The sequence below is a fragment of the Amblyraja radiata genome, chromosome 28, assembly GCF_010909765.2.
Source record: "Amblyraja radiata isolate CabotCenter1 chromosome 28, sAmbRad1.1.pri, whole genome shotgun sequence".
NCBI classification, from domain to species: domain Eukaryota; kingdom Metazoa; phylum Chordata; class Chondrichthyes; order Rajiformes; family Rajidae; genus Amblyraja; species Amblyraja radiata.
The window spans coordinates 25,066,261-25,087,638 of record NC_045983.1 but is presented as its reverse complement, the minus strand read 5'-3'; the positions used below and the strand labels follow the sequence as shown (position 1 = coordinate 25,087,638).

Here is a 21,378-nt window from a genome sequence, read left to right as displayed (position 1 = left end):
GATGGATTTAGCAAGTACAGATTAGAATTTTTCTATAACTGCAGAAAGCAGTTCAATCAGTTTGAATTGTTTATCTTATCCCACAATTTGCTGAGAATATCCTGTTCAGCATCAGTTATGGTTTAACTTGTTGTACATAACTATGTTGATCATAGAAAAGTATAGACTTATAGCATGACCATACTTTTAGTACTCTACTATGTTTAGGTTTATTATTGTCATGTTTACTGAGGTACATTGCAAAGCTTTGTTTTGCATGCTATCCAAACAGATCAGATAGTACTATACATAAATACAATCGTCAAACAAGTACAATAGCTGGAGCAAAGGTGAAGTTACAGAATGCAGAATAAGCATTGTTAGAGCATCAGTTCCAAAGACAAAGTCCAATGTCCGCGATGAGGTAGAGGTAAATTGGACAGGACCCTGGCTTTTGGAAGGACCGTTCAGAAGCCAGATAATAAGGGAAGACTGGTGAGCCACGCTTTTATATATTTGCCGGATGGAAGTAGCGAGGAGAAAAAATGACCGGGTAGGTGGGGGACGGAGGGGGGGGGACGGAGGGGGGGGGGGGGGGGGTGGTGGTAGATGGAGTTAACGGTGGGTGGACTGGCTTGTGTGATGAACTGGGCTGCAAGATTTTAATTGTCATTGGTGACATGCCAAATTACTTCAGCTCTTCCCAGTCTAACCATTCCGCTTGCGAATCCCAGAGCTCTGTCTCATTATTTGTGATCTGGCCCACCACAGTGGTGTCATCTGCAAACTTGTAGATCGAATTAGACCTGAATTTGGCTCAATAGTGACGTGTAGAGGGAGTATTATAAGGGACTGAGAAGATATCGTTGTAGACAATAGGTGTAGGAGTAGGCCATTCGGCCCTACGAGCCAGCTATTCAATGTAATCATGGCTGATCATCCCCAATCATTACTCCATTCCTGCCTTCTCCCCATATACCCTGACTCCACTATCTTTATGAGCGCTATCTAGCTCTCTCTTGAAAGTATCCAGAGAACCGGCCTCCACCGCCCTCTGAGGCAGAGAATTCCACACTTACACCTCTGTGAAAAAAAGTGTTTCCTCGTCTCCATTCTAAATGGCTTGCCCCTTATTCTTATATTGGTTCTGGACTTCCCCAACATAAAGAACTTGTTTCTTGCCTCTAGTGTGTCTAAACCCTTAATAATCTTATATGTTTCAATAAGATCCCCTTCTAAACTCCAGCGATTACAAGCCCAGTCGCTTCATTCTCTCAGCATATGACAGTCCCGCCATCCCGGGAATTAACCTTGTAAACCTACACTACACTCCCCCAATAGCAAGAATGTCCTTCCTCAAATTAGGGGACTAAAACTGCACACAATACTCCAGGTGTGGTCTCACTAGGGCCCTATACAACTGCAGAAGGACCTCTTTGCTCCTATACTCAACTCCTCTTGTTATAAAGGCCAATATGCCATTCGCTTTCTCCACTGCCTGCTGTACCTGCATGCTTACTTCCATTGACTGATGAACAAAAACCCCCAGATCCTGTTGTACTTCCCCTTTTGCTAACTTGACACCAGTTTCCAAACACAAGCCTCTAATCATCCTTAAATATCAGAGGAACTTCAGACAATTGCAGGATTACAAATGTGAGCATCCATGTTCAAAGTAAGGTGGAGGATCCACCAATTGGTTTTCATGAATTTCTTAACTCAAGGCCCATTGGTTATGCATTATTTGTAAAATGTACTCGGCACTACAATTTATTTTTTCTTCTTTATCCACGTTGACTTATCCATTGCAAATGCAGAAAATGAAGCACTCAGTTATCTTGACAGAGTCCTCATCCAGCTTCCTGTATGAACACCATCACATTCTCCCTTTTGCTCCATCCACCATTGTGTACTGCATCAAAGACTGATGATGGCGTACATAAACACCAGCTCCTCAACCAGTCTTGATCCACTGCAGTTTGCTTACCATCACAACAGGTTCAAGCAGACACCATCTACCTGGCCCTAAACTCATTTCTGGAACACCTAGACAACAAGGACTCCTACATTAGACTCGTATTTATTGATTGTAGCTCTGCCTACAACATCGTAATCACATCTGAACTCCTGGACCCAGGAAGCAGCACACCCATCTGCTGTTGGAACCTCGACTTTCAGATCCACAGATCCAATCTTTATTGTGTGTTTAGTAATCTCAGATCCAGTTCTTTTTAGATAGAAGAACTATCCTCAAGCTTTTTAATGATTTAAAAAATAATCTAATTTCTCCAAACCCTCCTCCTTCAGTGGAGCACAGGAGCACCGTGGAAACAGAAACAAGACATTCAATTGGTGCCTCAGTGAGCCCTGTACCTAATGTTTTCCTGTATCATCTCCAGTGGTCTCAACAGATGGAAGAGAATGGAAGGATCTTAACACAGTTGCATGATTCTTTGTCTGATGAAAGATCATCTGCTTGAATTTTAACCTCTATTTTATCCCTCCACAGATGCTGCCTAACCTTCTGAATAATTCCTAATCTTAGTCTTTCTTATTTTATACATCTCAACACCTGGCTCCTTTGGATGCCCTTTGTGCAAGGCAGGATTTGTATGGTACACTGACTGAGTTTTTAAGACCGATGATGTAATCGCATCACTCACAATGAAGTAAACTCTGAAATTCTCCGTTAATGCCGTCATCCAAATCAAAATTCATTGTAAAAATCCAAGAGAGGTTTTAATTTCTTTGCAGGCATTTTTGCCTGCCCTCACGTATGTCTCTCTGAGAGACTGATTGAGTACACTATTTACATATTCATACCCTTTCTGTAATGAAAATGGTAAATTAGTAGACTCAGTAACTCAGACAGCTTCAGCAGAGAGAGGAAGATAAATTCACGTTTCAAATTAAAGACAGGTTGACAGAACTCTGCTGTGTTGCATAACCAGGCAACTGAATGTTTACAGTAATTACATCTCATAAAAAGGGACCATATATCAAGAAGATCTAATTTTCCTCTATTCTCCCAAATCATTTTCAGGTCTATCAGGCTTTAAGTTACTCGTGGTAGAAGTGGCTTCAGTTCCATGACAAACACTTGTATTTTGGACATGGAGGTGTACCAGTCCCTCATCTCAAAAGAATAGCTGCCATGTTGATTAACACATTCACCAAACAACCGTATATTAAGACTTAAAACCTTGCTGAAATCTCCTCATATATACTTACCACAGTTGCAGAATCATGAAATGTTCTTGTGCTGAAACAGATTACGGTATTCATCAAAGGTAGACAAACTACTGGAGTTGCCTATTTCCTTCGCTCCAAAGATGCTGCTGCACCTGCAGAGTTTCTCCAGCATTTTTGTATACCTTCGATCTTCCAGCATCTGCAGTTCCTTCTTGAACAAAATACTGGAGTAACTCAGCGGGACAGGCAGCATCACTGGAGAGAAGGAATGGGTGACGTTTCGGGTAGATGCCCTTCTTCAGACTCATTCATCATTCAGACTGTATTCATCAAGTCTACACAGGCTATCCCTATATTTCGCTTGGGCAGCATACAGCCCAGTGGTATGAATTTTGATTTCTCTCACTTCAGGTAGCCCCAGCATTCCCTCTCTCTCTATCCCTCCCCACCCCCTAGTCGCACTAGCTTCTCATTTTCACCCTACAAACAGCTTGCAATGGCCTGTTTCATTTATCATCGTTACTTTTTTTGCCTGTCATTCATTCATTGTTCTTTAACTCTCCAAGGCAAATTCCTTGTATGTCTACATATTTGGCTAATAAAATGTATTCAATTTATTCAAAAATGTATTCAATCACCGTCTATATCTCTCGTTTCCCTTATCCCTAACCAGTCTGAAGAAGGGTCTCGACCTGAAACGTCACCCATTCCTTCTCTCCAGAGATGCTGCCTGTCCCGCTGAGCTACTCCAGGTTTTTGTGTCTTATCTATCCCTATAGGAGCTGCTTAGTTGAAAACGATTAATAAAACCTTTGTAAATATTAAACACATAGTGCTTTTCTGTGCACTATTATATGCACGATTTCTCCTCCACAATTTTATCTTTTATTTTTGTTTTATTTTTTGAAAGAAAATGGATGTTTGAATTGGTGAGATGAAAGCACTGAACAATATAGTGCTTCAGTCATTCTGAACATTATTGGAGTGGAGGAAGAACAATATGCTATTGGAGTCTGCATTGGAATCCAGGGAAAATATATATGAAACAAATTACCTCTATAAAAAGAGAAGTTTTTAGGCTTCCATGAGCATGAACATAAATGATCAATTTGAAAACAAATTTTACATAAATTGTGATGACACTGATCCATATATTGACTGTCATTTTTTTTCGAATTATTTGACAGCCCACAGCTGAAATATCATCAGTGCATCCATTGCTATCCCTGCAAGATACAACAGAATTCTCCAAGACCACGGAGGCAAGTGAATCTGTTGTACAACCTCTGGCCCCATGCTCAGATCAGCACCACAAGTGGGTTAGGCATCTGATGAATTCAGTTTGGGTGAAATTAATTATACATAATTTAAGAGAAAACTCAAGACATTTTACTTGTTATATCTGGCGATGGACAATTAAGAACACTGATTCTGTTGGGACAACTGGTGTATAAAATCGATCTCGGGAAAGGACAACATAAGACCATGATCCCCGTAACGTTATTGGCACAGCAAATGGGCTTTGTTCTGCTGTGTTATTTCTCTTAATGTGCCGTGTGCTTGCACCAGCAGATGGACTGGCTTCGGCGTAGATATTTCATTGTTGGAACTTAATTAAAGATTTTGAAAAATAGGGCAATTTGTAGCTGTTTTGTGGCATCAACACAGCCAAGATGAGCTGAGTAACTACTTATAGCCATTAATCTCATTGATTGCAATAATCATCATTTATGCTTATATATTAATGAAAATCAGATGATTTCTTTAGGATCCTGAAAGACTTAGGATGCTTCAGCCCACCAACTGTGTGGGCAATACATTGGAGGGAGGGAAATTTCTAATGTTAGTTAATTAACTTTTCAGTTGATGCAATGGAAAGCTTTGGGAAATATTCTGCTTGCCCAGCTTTATTTTTTTTTTAAACAATCACTTCCAAGTGCAAATATTTACCACAGGATGTTCTAAGTTATACACCTGGTTGATAATCCTCGATATGTTTGGCAGCCAGAATGGTTTACAGTTTAATCCATGACTCATTTTTTCCCATATTATTTTTGCAACATGCAAGGAGGCCATACAGCCCAACTTCAAACAATTTGCATTTTCTAAAACACAGCTATGGTATTCAACAGTGACATAAATTGCAAAAAGACTGGGATTTATTTTCAGTGATTGTTTTATTGGCAGATTTTCTGTAATGGCTTAAACATCTATACGCAGCCTCATCTTGTCAGCATCTACGTCTGACAGCGGTTGTAGCTTTTCACATAATGCCTTGCTTGAAGTAATATCCAACTACCACTTAATGATCCAGCATCTTTAACAAGTTAATTTATTTGGCACATCCTGCCAGTCTATAAAATCAGCAGACGTTTATAATTCTGATAACGTTAAACTGAACTAATTAGTTGTAATCTTTTACAGAATACAAATATTTTGAGCCTCCTTGGTACGTGCCTTCAATCGCCTCAGTATCTGCCTTCATTTTTTTCATAAACATTTCAGATAAAGAAAATTAATTTCTTAGATGCACATTGTCATCTTGGAAAATTCACTTCTCAAATGCAATGAAGAGTCAGAGCCAAAGTACAACATTTTCTTTTGAAATCTATAAGATGTATCCTTTCAAATGCCAAAGATTCTGCTGTGTGCTTCTAATTTATCTGCTTTAATTGAAAATGTCCTGTATTCACGATTGATTTTTCCTGGGCTCTCAGTCTTGATGGGCCTTTGCATCAGTTGGTATTTGTGGATGTTAAACTGGTAGGACAGCGACATTTGAAGAAGTTGCCTCTCCTCCATTACCGTTTGATGAAACAGCTCTTGGAACCAACTTGAGAAATTCACATCCTGTGCTTTTACATGCCCAGGCCATAACACCCCCACCACCGTGTTTCACAAATGAGGTGGTATACTTTGGATCTTGGGCAGTTCCTTCTCTCCTCCATATTTTGTTCTTGCCATCACTTTTATACAAATTAATCCTCGTCTCATCTGTCCACAAGACCTTTTTCCAGAACTGTGGTTGGTCTTTTAAGTACTTCTTGGCAAACTGTAACCTGGCCATCCTATTTTTGCGGCTAACCAGTGGCTTGCATCTTGCAGTGTAGCCTCTATTTCTGTTCATGAAGTCTTTTGCGGACAGTAGTCATTGACAAATCCCCACCTGGTTCCTGAAGAGTGTTTCTGATCTGTTGCACAGGGTTTCTTTATTATAGAGAGAATTCTTCTGTCATTAGCTGTGGAGGTCTTCCTTGGCCTGCCTGTCCCTTTGTGATTAGTAAGCTCACCAGTGCTCTCTTTCTTCTTAATGATGTTCCAAACAGTTGATTTTGGTAAGCCTAAGGTTTGGCTGATGTCTCTAACAGTTTTATTCTTGTTTCTCAATCTCATAATGGCTTCTGTGTCTTTCATTGGTACAACTTTGGTACTCGTGTTGATAAACAGTAATAAAAGTTTCCAAAGGTGATGGAAAGACTGGAGGAAAGACAAGGTGCTGAGAGCTCTCTTATACATGCATTAAGGAGGCAATTAAACACACTTGAGCAATTACAAACACCTTTGAAGCCATGTGTGCCAAACATTATGGTGCCCTGAAATGGGGGGACTATATATAAACACAGCTGTAATTTCTACATGGTGAAACCAAAATGTATAAACATTGCCTTTAATAAAATCTGACAATGTGCACTTTAACCACATGTGAATTTGTTCTGTTACAATCACAAATTGTGGAGAACCGAGGCAAATAAATAAATGATGGGTCTGTTCCAAACATTATGGAGGGCACTGTATATCACTGTTTGTTGCAAGATAATCACTTGGAAAACTTTTGTTTATTGAAAATTTGTGTTTTATATCTTAATAAAATAAAATCACGTCAAAACTGATTGAATTTGAAGATTCAAAGTTGTTTAGTGCTTTATGTTTGCAAGTTTTATTTTGCGTATAGTTACTTTGGTGGTGAACCTACTATAATTTGTTCAGTTAACAAGTTACAGGGGCATGCCAAATCAGTGAATGACTCCATTATAGCATAATTCCAGAGGGCTTTAGGCTTTATTACATTAATGTGTTATAACAGAAAGTGTCAGATGTGGCTCAGTTAGTCACAGTCAGATGGTTCTTCATTCTAGGAGCTTGCACAGAAGAATTTAAGTTAATATTCTAGTATAATGTTGGAGGATGTGTTACACTGTTTTTTTGAGGGGGAGCTAAACTAAAGGCCATTTGCTCTGTTAGATGGACATAAAAGATACCATGGTGAGAGTTAAAAAAAAAACCCAAAAAAACACCTGCCCTTACAAACCCATAATGTGTTCTTGCTAATATTTATCCTTGGGTCAAATTTTCTACATTTTATTTTGAACTCTTTTCCTGAAACCTTGGTATTTCTACTGGTGTTCCACACTTAGAAAGACCTACAAAACATGCAATTTTTCTGAGTAAATATCAAAATAAATCCTGCAGATATTGAAAATCTAAAATCTGTGGGAAGAGAAATAGAGTTAGTTCTGATGAAAGGTTTTCGACCTGAAACATTAGATCTGTTTCTATTCTCACTGATGCAGCCAGACCTGCTGAGTATTTGCAGTATTTTCAGTTTTAATTTCAAGCTTATCTGGTCTTTCTGCGCCTACCTCAAGTTTATTGCTAAGTTTCCAGTTGCATGCATTTTAAATCCCCCTTCTCATTCCTACACACCTAGGCCTGTACTTGGGCTTCTCCACTGCCATAGCAAGGCATAATGCAAACTAGAACAGTGTCTCATATTCCACTTGGATAGCCTAAAGCTTAATGGCATGAGCATTACATTTTTCAATTTCAGGTAACCCACTCCCCTTGTGTTCCTATTCTACTCGCACCAGTCCACCCAGGGTCTCTCCATTTGTTCATCCATTTTCCATCCCTCTCCCACCCTCCCTTGTTAACAAGACTCATAACCCTCAGCACCCACCTGGTTACGTCACCAACACTTATAGGTAGGTAGGTGGAGCTGGTCTCCAGTAGAGTAGCGGCTATTTGAAACCTTTGCTTGTAACTAATGGCGAGTAAATGTGGTTACACATGTATGGAAGTCCTGAACTTGCTGTGTTCAAACAGTTTCTATCGTGAACCACCAAGATTTATAGACAAACTGTGCGTCAATAATGAGCCATGCAGGTTGCATCACTAAACTAAACATATCAATCATCACCAAGCTGGAATCGGCCAATGTGTCTGAATGTGTGAAGGATGCAGTAAAAGCGGGTTGCATTCCTTTGAACGTGGAAAAATATATCAAATGTATCTTTTGTGAGAAGTTGCCCTGAATAAGATGCCCATAATCACGCTTGTCATTTGCAGTTCTCCAGCTCCCTAAATCCTTGAGGCCTCACTGCTGCAACCATCCTGCTAATGGATTGTCCATAAATAGCGACCAGAGCATCCCGTCCCAGACCACCCTGATGGTCTTCTGCTGACTGAGACTTATTCAACTGTCTCTAAATGTCTCTGTTAAAATGCCTTTTATTAATCTAGAATATTTTTAAATCTTAAATAAGATTAAACATAAATACAAATGACAGAAATATGAAGTGAAACAGCAAAAATAAAAATCTTACTTGAAATTACTATCCAAGTCTAGAAGTGTCAACTGTGGATGGCATAAAATAGAAGGGTCAGATGTATCTATGCTCAACTCAGGACAATCTGGAACAGATACTGAATGCCTGCAGTATTCCTGGCCTGCAACATGTAGAAAGTTTTAAATGTCCTGACCCCGGTAAAGATGTAGCCAGCGGACCTCTGGCATTCTAAGTACCGGTATTTAAATAGTGTCCAGCCCATTAACTTGGAAATTAATCCAGAACTGAGTGGAAAAGATCCTCAGCTGGGCAACAGGATCACTTCCCACTGCTGTTAACGAACCAGTTTAGCTAGTCATTTATCAACAATATTTCAGGAAACATCTGAAGTGATTGAACAAAAATACAGAGTCTACTACATAGATAGAGAATCTCTGTCTTTTAGTCAACCCTTAAGGGATCTGAATACCTGCACCATAATTATGGCTTGATCTTTAGAGAGGTAAATTGTTTTGTAAGAAAACGTCTTTGTCGGGTCTAGGTTTTCGACTAGTTATAATTGTAAAATAAATGCCCCCTTCTATCGAGAGTCCTAACTAGATCTTGTTTACTTTCCACAGGTAACCGAATTATGTAAAAAGCGGAAAGAATGTGAAAGCCATGAGCAAGAAATAAAGAAACGGCAGCGGATATGTCAGGATTTGGTATGTGGGCACCTAATTATTTTAATATATAAATATGAAGCAGTGTAAAGATATATATGGCGAAGATAGACACAAAAAGCCGGAGTAACTTAGTGGGACAGACAACATCTCTAGAGAGAAGGAATGGGTGAAGATTTGGGTCGAGACCCTTCTTCAGACTGGTTAGGGATAAGGGAAACGAGAGATATAGACGGAGATTGAATACATTTTTGAATAAATTGAATACGTTTTATTAGCCAAATATGTACACATACAAGGAATTTGCCTTGGAGAGATAAAGAACAATGAATGAAAGATGTGCAAAAAAGTAACGATGATAAAGGAAACAGGCCATTGTTAGCTGTTTGAAAATGAGAAGCTTGTGCGACTTGGGTGGGGGAGGGATAGAGAGAGAGGGAATGTCAGGGCTACCTGGTGAGAGAAATCAATATTCATCCCACTGGGCTGTAAGCTGCCCAAGCGAAATATGCGATGCTGTTCCTCCAATTTGCGTTTAGCCTCACTCTGACAATGGAGGAGACCTAGGAAGAGAAAGGTCTGTGTAGGAATGGGAAGGAGAATTAAAGTGCTCAGCAACCGGGAGATCAGGTAGGTTCAGGCGGGCTGAGCGAAATAATTGCCCAGTCTGCATTTGGTCACGCCGATGTATAAGAGTCCACAACTTGAACAACGGATACAGTAGATGAGGTTGTGTCTATCTTTGGTTTAAATCAGCATCTGCAGTTCCTTCTTACACATAAGGATATATGGCGTTCTTCTGATTCCTGGAATTGTGCATTGTGACTGTTAAAACCGGAAAATTAATATAAAATATAACAGTGAATATCATATGAGAATGCGTTAGTGTGATATGGAAATCCGTGCTTAATACCATTTAACCCTTTGAGAGTTAATGCTTGGAAACAGATTGAAGGTTTATAGCAGCTGAAATAGCATGGTTTGTACTGTCCTCGTCAGGGTGTTTGATACTTTTACTTACAGGAGAATGAGCTGAAGCAAGTCTGGAGTGAGAATGCACGGCTAACTGAAGAGACAATTAGACTCACCCAACAGGCACAGGAGACTGATAAGGTGACTTTGTCTCTATTCAATGCATTGAGTTTGCTTGTCCACCAATATGTCGCAGTACACTGATATGTAACATAGGGTTTACCTTCAATGGGACTAGTCTACGCCTGTGCCATAATGTTGCATACTCCGCATTCAGCCAAAATTAGAAAAAATGTTTTAGTCTCCCATCCAATGCTTAAGAACGGCACCAACCTGCCTCCTTGGGAGTCATTCATCAGTAACACTTAATGCCATTTTTCAATGTTCATTTGCATGCAGGTTCCTGTAAAGGGCACAAAACAGTGATAGGAGATGGAAAACTGTCTGATTTTAGACTGTTCCCTTCATAAGATCATAGGTAATAGGAGCAGAATTAGGCCATTCAAGTCTACTCCGCCATTCAATCATGGCTGATCTATCTCTCCCTCCTAACCCCATTCTCCTGCCTTTTCCCCATAATCTCTGACACCCGTACTAATCAAGAATCTATCTATCTCTGCCTTAAATATATCCATTGACTTTGCCTCCACAGCCTTCTGTGACAAATAATTCTACAGTCACCACCCTCTGAATAAAGAAATTCCTCCTCATCTTCTTCCTGAAAGAATGTCCTTTAATTCTGAGACTATGACCTCCAGTCCTAAACTCTCCCACTAATTGAAATATCCTCTCCACATCCACTTTATCCAAGCCTTTCACTATTCTGTACATTTCAATGAGGATCCCCTCATTCTTCTAAACTCCAGTGAGTATAGGCCCAGTGTCATCAAATGTTCATCATATGTTAACGCACTCATTCCTGGAATCATTCTTGTAAACCTCATCTGGTCACTCTCCAGAGCCAGTACACCCTTCTTCAGATACGGTGTCCACAATTGTTCACAATATTCCAAATGCGGCCTGACCAGCGCCCTACAGAGCCACAGCATTACATCCCTGTTTTTGTATACGTCCTCTCGAAATAAATGCTAGCTTTGCATTTGCATTCTTTACTACCGATTCGACTTGCAGATTAACCATTTGGAAATCCTGCACCAGCACTCCCAAGTCCTTTTGCACCTCCAATTCTGGATTCTCTCCCCATTTAGAAAATAATCTACACCTTTATTCCAAAATGCATGACTCCACATTTTGCTACACTATATTCCATCTGCCATTTCTCTGCCTACTCTCCCAACCTGTCCAAATCCTTCTGCAGAATCCCTGCTTTCTCTACCTTCCCCATCACCTATTTTGTATCATCTGCAAACTTGGCCACAAAGCCTTCAATCCTCGCCACCAAATCATTAATATACAACGTGAAGAGCAGCGGCCCAAGCACCGAGCCCTATGGAACTTCGCTAGTCACTGGCAACCAACCGGAAAAAGCCCCCTTTATTGCCACTCTTTACCTTTCACCATTCAGCCAACCTGATATCCATGCTAGTATCTGCCCTTTGATACCATGGGCTCTCATCTTCCGTAGCAGCATCCCATGTGGCACCTTGTCACAGGCTTTCTGAAAATCTTGGTAAACAAGCATACAAATTAGCCAGAAAAAGCAGCCTACCAGAGGACTGGGAGAAATTCAGAGTCCAGCAGATGAGGGCGAAGGGCTTAATTAGGAAAGGGAAAATAGATTATGAAAGAAAACTGGCAGGGAACATAAAAACTGACTGCAAACGTTTTTATAGATATGTGAAGAGAAAAAGATTAGTTAAACCAAATGTAGGTCCCTTGCAGTCAGAAACAGGTGAATTGATCATGGGGAACAAGGACATGGCAGACCAATTGAATAATTACTTTGGTTCTGTCTTCACTAAGGAAGACATAAATAATCTGCCGGAAATAGCAGGGGACCGGGGGTCAAATGAGATGGAGGAACTGAGTGAAATCCAGGTTAGCCGGGAAGTGGTGTTAGGTAAATTGAATGGATTAAAGGCCGATAAATCCCCAGGGCCAGATAGGCTGCATCCCAGAGTACTTAAGGAAGTAGCCCCAGAAATAGTGGATGCATTAGTGATAATTTTTCAAAACTCTTTAGATTCTGGAGTAGTTCCTGAGGATTGGAGGGTAGCTAATGTAACCCCACTTTTTTTTAAAAGGGAGGGAGAGAGAAAACGGTGAATTACAGACCAGTTAGTCTAACATCGGTAGTGGGGAAACTGCTAGAATCAGTTATTAAAGATGGGATAGCAGCACATTTGGAAAGTGGTGAAATCATTGGACAAAGTCAGCATGGATTTATGAAAGGTAAATCATGTCTGACGAGTCTTATAGAATTTTTCGAGGATGTAACTAGTAGAGTGGATAAGGGAGAACCAGTGGATGTGTTATATCTGGACTTTCAGAAGGCTTTCGACAAGGTCCCACATAAGAGATTAGTATACAAACTTAAAGCACATGGTATTGGGGGTTCAGTATTGATGTGGATAGAGAACTGGCTGGCAGACAGGAAGCAAAGAGTAGGAGTAAACGGGTCCTTTTCACAATGGCAGGCAGTGACTAGTGGGGTACTGCAAGGCTCAGTGCTGGGACCCCAGCTATTTACGATATATTAATGATTTGGACGAGGGAATTGAATGCAACATCTCCAAGTTTGCGGATGACACGAAGCTGGGGGGCAGTGTTAGCTGTGAGGAGGATGCTAGGAGGCTGCAAGGTGACTTGGATAGGCTGGGTGAGTGGGCAAATGCATGGCAGATGCAGTATAATGTGGATAAATGTGAGGTTATCCACTTTGGTGGCAAAAACAGGAAAGTAGACTATTATCTGAATGGTGGCCGATTAGGAAAGGGGGAGATGTAACGAGACCTGGGTGTCATGGTATACCAGTCATTGAAAGTAGGCATGCAGGTGCAGCAGGCAGTGAAGAAAGCGAAGGTTATGTTAGCATTCATAGCAAAAGGATTTGAGTATAGGAGCAGGGAGGTTCTACTGCAGTTGTACCGGGTCTTGGTGAGACCACACCTAGAGTATTGCGTACAGTTTTGGTCTCCTAATCTGAGGAAATACATTCTTGCCATAGAGGGAGTACAGAGAAGGTTCACCAGACTGATTCCTGGGATGTCAGGACTTTCATATGAAGAAAGACTGGATAGACTCGGCTTGTACTCGCTATAATTTAGAAGATTGAGGGGGGATCTTATAGAAACGTACAAAATTCTTAAGGGGTTGGACAGACTAGACGCAGGAAGATTATTCCCGATGTTGGGGAAGTCCAGAACAAGGGGTCACAGTTTAAGGATAAGGGGGAAATCTTTTAGGACCGAGATGAGGAAAACATTTTTCACATAGAGAGTGGTGAATCTCTGGAATTCTCTGCCACAGAAGGTAGTTGAGGCCAGTTCATTGGCTATATTTAAGAGGGAGTTAGATGTGGCCCTTGTGGCTAAAGGGATCAGGGGGTATGGAGAGAAGGCAGGTACAAGATACTGAGTTGGATGATCAGCCATGATCATATTGAATGGCGGTGCAGGCTCGAAGGGCCGAATGGCCTACTCCTGCACCTATTTTTTATGTTTCTATGTTTCTACTAACTCTCCTTTGTCTGTCCTGCTATTCTTCAAAGAATTCCAGCACATTTGTCAGGCAAGATCTCCCCTTCACAAATCCATTGAAGACTGAGGGCAACTAGCATCACCCCGCCGAGATAACCAGGAAACTACGTGATTTAATTAAAATATCACAAGAACCAATATCTCATTGTATTTGTTCAGCTAATTGCTGTGCAGCTAACAATGAAAAAGGTCTGGGTTTAAGGCACTACCAAGAAGAGGGGGGGGGGGGATTAGTTGATGATATTACCATGAATTTTCCAATCATTTAAAATTTCAGTCAAATTTGACTAGATCTTTAACTGTCCTGCACTCAGAAGATACCTACGCCAAAGCAAGCAGAGGGAAATTTGAAATTGTCAACCCAGAGTAGGCGAATCAAGAGCCAGAGGACATAGGTTAAAAGTGATAAATTTAATAAGAACCTGAGGGGCAACATTTTTACACAGAGGGTAGTGGGTATATGGAACCCAGCTGCCAGAGGAGGTAGTTGAGGCAGATACTATCAAAATGCTTAAAAAACATTTTGACAGGTACAGGGATAGGATAGGTTTAGAGAGATATGGGCCAAGCGCAGGCAGATGGGACCAGTGTAGATGAGGCATGTTGGTCGGCGTGGGTTTCCACACTATGACTTCCATGATTCTATGACAAGTTCATTGTTGCTCTCACACAGTTGTGAGACATAATACTTTGTGTTTCTCATTCCTTTTCTGAATGTAATGAATTGCCTGTATCTGCTGCAGATTAAAGCTCAGAACAATGACCTGAGAGAGAGACTCTCAGTAGTGACAGCAGAACGAGATTCAGTTCTGAAGGAGAATCAGCGACTCCAAGCCAAGCTGGAGAATCTAGAGCAAGTCCTGAAGGTGAGACCTCTGGTAGAACCATAGATATAGGAGTAAGACATTAGTGAATGTGGATATACATCCAGTGGGAGATTGCGTATGTAAGATAACTTTCAGGATTCTTTGCTCATGTCCTGACCTTCATAAAGAAAGAAAGAAGTAAAGCCAAGTGTCCCAGCAAACCTGAAGTGCAGGAACTGCATTTTCAGCAGAGGTGTAATCCGAAAATGTCATTAACTGCTTCATTGTTTAGTTTAGTTTAGTTTAGGGACAGCGCGGAAACAGGCCCTTCAGCCCACCGAGACTGCGGGACCAGCGATCCCTGCATATTAACACTATCCTACACACACTAGAAACAATTTACATTTATACCAAGCCAATTAACCTGCAAACCTGTGCGTCTTTGCAGTGTGGGAGGAAACCGAAGATCTCGGAGAAAACCCACGCAGTCACGGGGAGAACGTGCAAACTCCTTACAGACAGCACCCATTGTCGGGATCGAACCCGGGTCTCTGGTGCTGAAAGTGCTGTAAGGCAGCAACTCTACCGCTGTGCCACCGTGCCGCCCCTACGATTGTATGTAGCGGGTGTATCATAAACACATCTGGGATTGTAAAGCTAGACTAAGAGTATTATAAAACTGCAGAGGAAGGTATTTAGAATTGATGAAATAGACCTGCAAATTTGGCACTGGTGGGAAGTTTTGGTATTGAATAGGTGGTATATGAGATCAGTTTCCAATCTTGCCCTGATTCAAGCAAATCACTCGTAGAAGTTAACGTATTTCTAGCTGGGCCCTAGTAAAATGCTGTCGGATTTTAGCAAAGAACATCATGCTTTCAAAAAGCTCGCTCTATATAGGAAACTGCAGCCTATCCTGGTCTAGAGGTGTCCCCATTTAGTGGGCAAGTTAACTTCAGTAAGACAGGCCTAGTATTGAGGAGAAGCACTTACGTAGTCGGATGGGATATCATTAATGTTTCTTTGTGCAGCACATGCGAGAGGTGGCAGAACGTAGGCACCAGCTGCAGTTAGAACATGACGGAGCACTGACCATTCTGCAAGCCAAACAGAATGAGGTTGAACGACTGCAACAGGTAGGAAAATAGTGTTTGTTTTTTCTTTCCTTTGTTTAAGTCATATGCTTTTAAACCGGATTTGTGTAACTCTTGGAAACACAGTCATCTGCACCTGGTCTTGGGCTACTGTGCAATCATTGATTGTTAACATAACCACTATGTGTCATCGCAACTGACCCTATCCTGTCCTCACGCAACCGGTGTTCACACAGATGTCTTTTGTAGCAGTTACAGATAAGAACTTAGATGACATGAACCATGTGTAGCTTTTTTTTCTTCTGTGTAGTGCAAATGCACAAAGGTTTCCCTCTGGAGGAAAAAAAGAGTAGATGTGAAAACTTCGAGGACAGATAAGCAGTCAGCACCCATTTAAGGAATTCTTTGAAAATTCCTCAACCATGACGGTGCCCTTGACAATGACGCGTTTGACTCCATTCCACAGCAATCTTTTGCAGTGTAACTACAAACAGACCGTAGGACGTTTGCATTCCACTATTTTCCTCAATTACACCTCCAGTCCATGCTATTGCAAATGAATTTAAATGTTCAGAATGAGTAGATTTTGCTGTACAGTAATTGTAAGAAAATCAGTTGATAGCACATTAATTGAATCATAAGATGAACTCCATGTCCGACAGACAATATATCCTTCCGTAATAAAACTCCTTGTTAAAATATTGGTTGCATTTGAATATTTTCACTTCGACAAAATATCTATGCGAGTTGCTTTCAAATATTGCATGCGTCAAAATTGTTTGCCTATTGGGACTGTATGTACCTTGGTGTTCATGTCAAGGATGTGTAGGCTTGGTTACCTATTGCTTGTAACAAGGGTGTTACAGTTTCAAGCACAGTCCAGGTTCATTACATGTTCTAACACAACTTAACCCATCAAGTCAACTGTGCTATTGGCAGATACCCAGTGTAATTTCAATCTCTAGCATGTGCTCTGTAGTTTTATTCCCTCTCTCAACAAAGTAATTACCAATATACTGTTTAAAGCAACTTAAAACTCAAAACCTAAAAATAGCAGACCAAACAATCCCACAGAATAATTTCCTTCTATGTAAATAATTCTCAAACAATATTGCACAATTCAATTAATTGTTGTTTTAAAAAAAATTAAGGCCCAGTTTGATGCAAAGAAGGAGCATGAAGGGATGGTCCAGTTACTGGAGGTAAGTGAACAACTGTTTCTTTCTCCTGTCATTAATATTAACCTGAATGCAGAGCATGCCTTCAAACCTGGCACTGGAAAGTTAAATCCATACTTGGGCATTTGACTATTCTCCAGTGCTCATTTCAGGTCTTGCTCTCATCTCTTCATTGGGTTTGTTGTTGCACTCAGGATCAATGGAGACTAATGGCCTTGCCTGCAACACCATATGAATGACCTTGTTGTTTGCAGGCTTATCCCCTCTGACTAATGATCCTGGCACGTTGTTTTGGTTTAAAGTGAGCCACGGGGTCATGAGATTTACTTTCTCTACACAGGGGTTACTGAGACACCTGACTAGCTCATTCTTAATGGTGAATGTCCTTCTATGTAGAGGGCATTCCTCTTCTGTCTTACACTTTTTTTCTGACGTGCATCAAATGCCTTGTTCTTTAAACAGGCCACATCCTACCTGTTGGCCGCACTCAGGACAGTGATTTTAATATCTAAGTATCTGAGTTTCTGATCTATGATAGCGGAATGACATTCGGGTCTGTTACTGCTGGGACAATCCACAAGGGTCTTCAGTTTCAGTTTAGTTTATTGTGTACTGAGGTACAGTGAAAAGCTTTTCTTGCGTGCTAACCAGTCAACAGAAAGACAATATATGATTACAATTGACCATTTACATTGTTTAGATACATGATAAGGGAATAACGTTTAGTGCAAGGTAAAGCCAGCAAAGACCGATCAAGGATAGTCTGGACTTTATCAGTAGGCCATGCAGTTTCTGCAGATTGTTTGCCGTGATATGCTGTTTAAATAGTGTCTGTATGACACCTACTAATTAACTGTGTTTTTAAAAACCGTATGTCATGAATCCTCGTTCAAATCTTGCCCCCATTTCAGTGCATTTGATCATAGAATAGCACCACTAGACATTTTGACATTGTCCAATTTTGGTTCACCTTTACCAGCCATTTTTTGCTCACAATTTATTTAATATGGTTTTATAGTCTCCATTTAATCCATTGTTTAGATTGTGAAAATGAATATAAGCAAGCATTATGAAATATTCTAGTCAGCTATGATGACTGTAAAAATTACCTCAGAGATTTGTTAATAACATTGTTAGATATTAATAATCATTTAATTATCAACGTTTTCAGACAGTGAATATAAGCATGCAGGTTTGGTTGCATTTTCAACCACTAAATAATGATGTTGGGGAAAAAAAGAAAAGAAATAGGATAAGCTCTGGCTGTCATTTTTGAAAATTCATTCTGCTTATGGGAATTGGCAGGTTACTGATGTGGCACAGTTTGCATAAAAAAAGGAGCAAGGGAAAGAGCAAGTACAGTAACTACAGGGCAGTGAGCATGACATCTATGAGAAAATTGTTGTAAATATTTCTGAGAGAAGGCATATATCGAGATAGAGTCGCAGCATAGGAATAGGTTCTTCAACCTACCTTGTCCAAGTTGACTTCCTTGGCCAGTCCCATTTGCCTGCATTTCACCCATATTGCTCCAAACCCTATCCATATAATTTGTCTAAATGTCTTTTGATAAGTTGTAATTGTATTAGCTTCGACAGCTTCCTCTGGCAGCTTGTTCCAGATATGGACTACACTCTTAGTGGAAAATGTATCCATGAGGTCCCTCTTAACTCTCTACCCTTTTATCTTAGGCCGATGCCATCTGGTTTTAGAACCCTCTACTCTGGGGAAAAATGTTGTCCATGCCCCTCATGATTTTGTACATATCAATAAGGTTAACCAGCAGCTTCCTACACTCCAAAGATAAAAGTCCTAGCCTATTCAGACTCTCCTTAGAATTTAAGCCCACATATCCTTGGTCTGCACCCTTTCCAATAATCAGAGGCAATTTAATCAAGGACAGTCAACATGGATTTGTTAAGGGAAGATTTTGTCTGTCTACATTGTTTTTATTCTTTGAGGAAATATGTAGAGTGGCTATGAATTTAGAGCACAGGGATAATGGTGTACTGGTTACATTCCTGAAATGGTAGCGAAGGTTATCGATCAAAGATCCTGAGACGAATTTGAATTATATAATGGAAGCTGGGGAATCTATATATTTTTAAAATTGAATAAATCAGGAATTCACCACTTCTAAGCACAATGGAATGTCTAAAACAACCATCATTGGTATTCTTATGAAAAGACACCTGACTTCCTTATTGTCCTTGTATCAGACCTTCCAAAGTGGTTGATTCTGAAGCAGGGGTAATTAGGGATGGTTCGTAAAAAAATCACATTATCTGTGACACCCACACATCATGTGAACAACTGTTAAAACAAAATGGTAGACGTATCCATGAATTTAGTAAGCCATTGGAGAAGATCCCAGGGGCAGAATGGTCAAGAAAATAAAATCCCAAGAACTCCAGGGGAAGTTGTGAAGCTGGATTGAAGCTAGGTTCGATGGTTGTCAGGAATTTTAATGGCAGGTGGTGGTCAGGAATTTTAATGACTGGCAGGCTATATGCATTGGGATTCTGCAGGGCTCACTTCCAGGCCTCTTGCTTTTTATGACATATGTTAATGTAAACACCTCAATTAAGAGGTTTGCTAAAGATACAAAAATTGGACAATAATAAAATGTGAACAATAATAAAAAAGAACTTTATAGGTTGATAAATATATAAAAGGATTAGTTAGATGTACATGGAAATGGCACAAGGAATTCAATCAAGATAATTGATGTATTGCATATGAGAAGGGTAAAATACGTAGCAGGACATATATTTAAGGCAGTTAAGAAGGGCGACAGGAAAATAGCTTTTTCTGGCTGACATCTAGAATACATTGGTAGTAGAACATTATGGGACATTATTAGGCCACAGTTTTTATAGTGTAGGATTCTGGTTACCATCTGATAGAAAGGACATGAAACCATCAGAAAGGGTGCACAAAGGATTCACAAGAATGCTGCCCTGGCTGGAACTTTATGATGCAGACATTGTCTGAGCTGAAGATTTTTCTTTGGAGAAATGAATCTGAGGAAAATTTAATTAAGATGCATTAACTTGTGAGACAGCTAGAAAGGATGAATAGAAATGACCTACTTCCTTGGCAGAAGGCTTTGGAATAAGACAGCATAAACCTAAAGATAATCAATAGCAATGTGAACGTAAAATTGAGGGAACAGTATTTTATTGGGTGTGAAGTTCTGAAAATTCACTGCCTGATAGGATAATGGAGGGAGAAACCCTTACTACATTTAAAAGGTTCATGGATAAGCATTTGAAGAACTATAAATTGCAGGGGCATGAACTAGGCATTAAATTTAAATCCATTGTTGGCACCAGAAACATGATAGGCTATAATAATGGAATCTTCAACCTCTTATCTTAATATCAGAAGCAGCAAGGGTTAGTGAGGGTCAATGACATCCTTTCACTCATTCAAATCTTGAGTGCCCGATTTCTGTGAAATGTGACTACCTCTGAATATATAAAAACAGGCAGGACTGGCAGCAAGCTATTACTAATCTCTGGCCAACTCTATTTAAGATGGAACTGTTTTATGAATAATTGTTTTAAAGATGCATTGGAGACAAAATTGTTTAACTTAAATAGTTAGATTTTATCATTCTTTACAATACTGATCATTAATTTCTATTAAATTATAGGCGTTGACCTACCTAGTTTTGCAGCGAGAGCTGGTATATTTTTAGATTGATTGATGTGTGAAATTTATTGGATTGACTTTGACTAATGCTTCGAAGCATGCTTTTATTTAACGGTCTTCCATTTTCTCCTGCTAAAGAATACATTGGACTGCATGCAGGTACAACTACCACCGCCACTCCCATTTATTTAGCATGTAGACCTGTGTGTTTGTGTTTGAAACATTTTCTGTGGCTTTCCATGTAATAAATGCATTATATAATTGCTTACCTGAATGTGCACCTTTTCAGTTTGAATCACTGCACTTACAAAATGAGAAACGCAATTATATAAATCTGTTTGGTTCTATAATATTTAACCTTTAACTATTTTAAAGCAAAATTGTAATTTATAGTCTACTGAATGCAAGTCATTATCTCTCCCTTTTAAATAATTGCTATTTTTTCTATTCGATAGTAATCATCAGTGATTCATGCTGTAGAAGCCAACAACCCAAAGGAGTATTATATTGATTGGTTTCTTAATATTATCTTTATTAAAAGTAGTCGGTGTCTCTCCCTGCTATTGATATAACTGGGAGATCATATATTGAGCCATGTATCTTCTAGTACAT

The 21,378-nt window shown here is 40.0% G+C and overlaps 1 protein-coding gene across 2 annotated transcripts in view; it reads left to right on the top strand.

Moving 5' to 3' along the window:
• The window catches only part of tspoap1 (TSPO associated protein 1), a 146,010-nt gene that overhangs the window by 59,320 nt on the left and 65,312 nt on the right, over positions 1-21,378 (top strand). For both annotated transcript variants that reach the window (XM_033046124.1, XM_033046125.1), the window contains exons 6-12: positions 4,359-4,433; positions 9,359-9,442; positions 10,424-10,513; positions 14,775-14,897; positions 15,869-15,973; positions 17,083-17,133; positions 20,768-20,800. In XM_033046124.1, the coding sequence (XP_032902015.1) occupies positions 4,359-4,433; positions 9,359-9,442; positions 10,424-10,513; positions 14,775-14,897; positions 15,869-15,973; positions 17,083-17,133; positions 20,768-20,800 (561 nt within the window). The remainder of the gene's footprint in view (positions 1-4,358; positions 4,434-9,358; positions 9,443-10,423; positions 10,514-14,774; positions 14,898-15,868; positions 15,974-17,082; positions 17,134-20,767; positions 20,801-21,378) is intronic.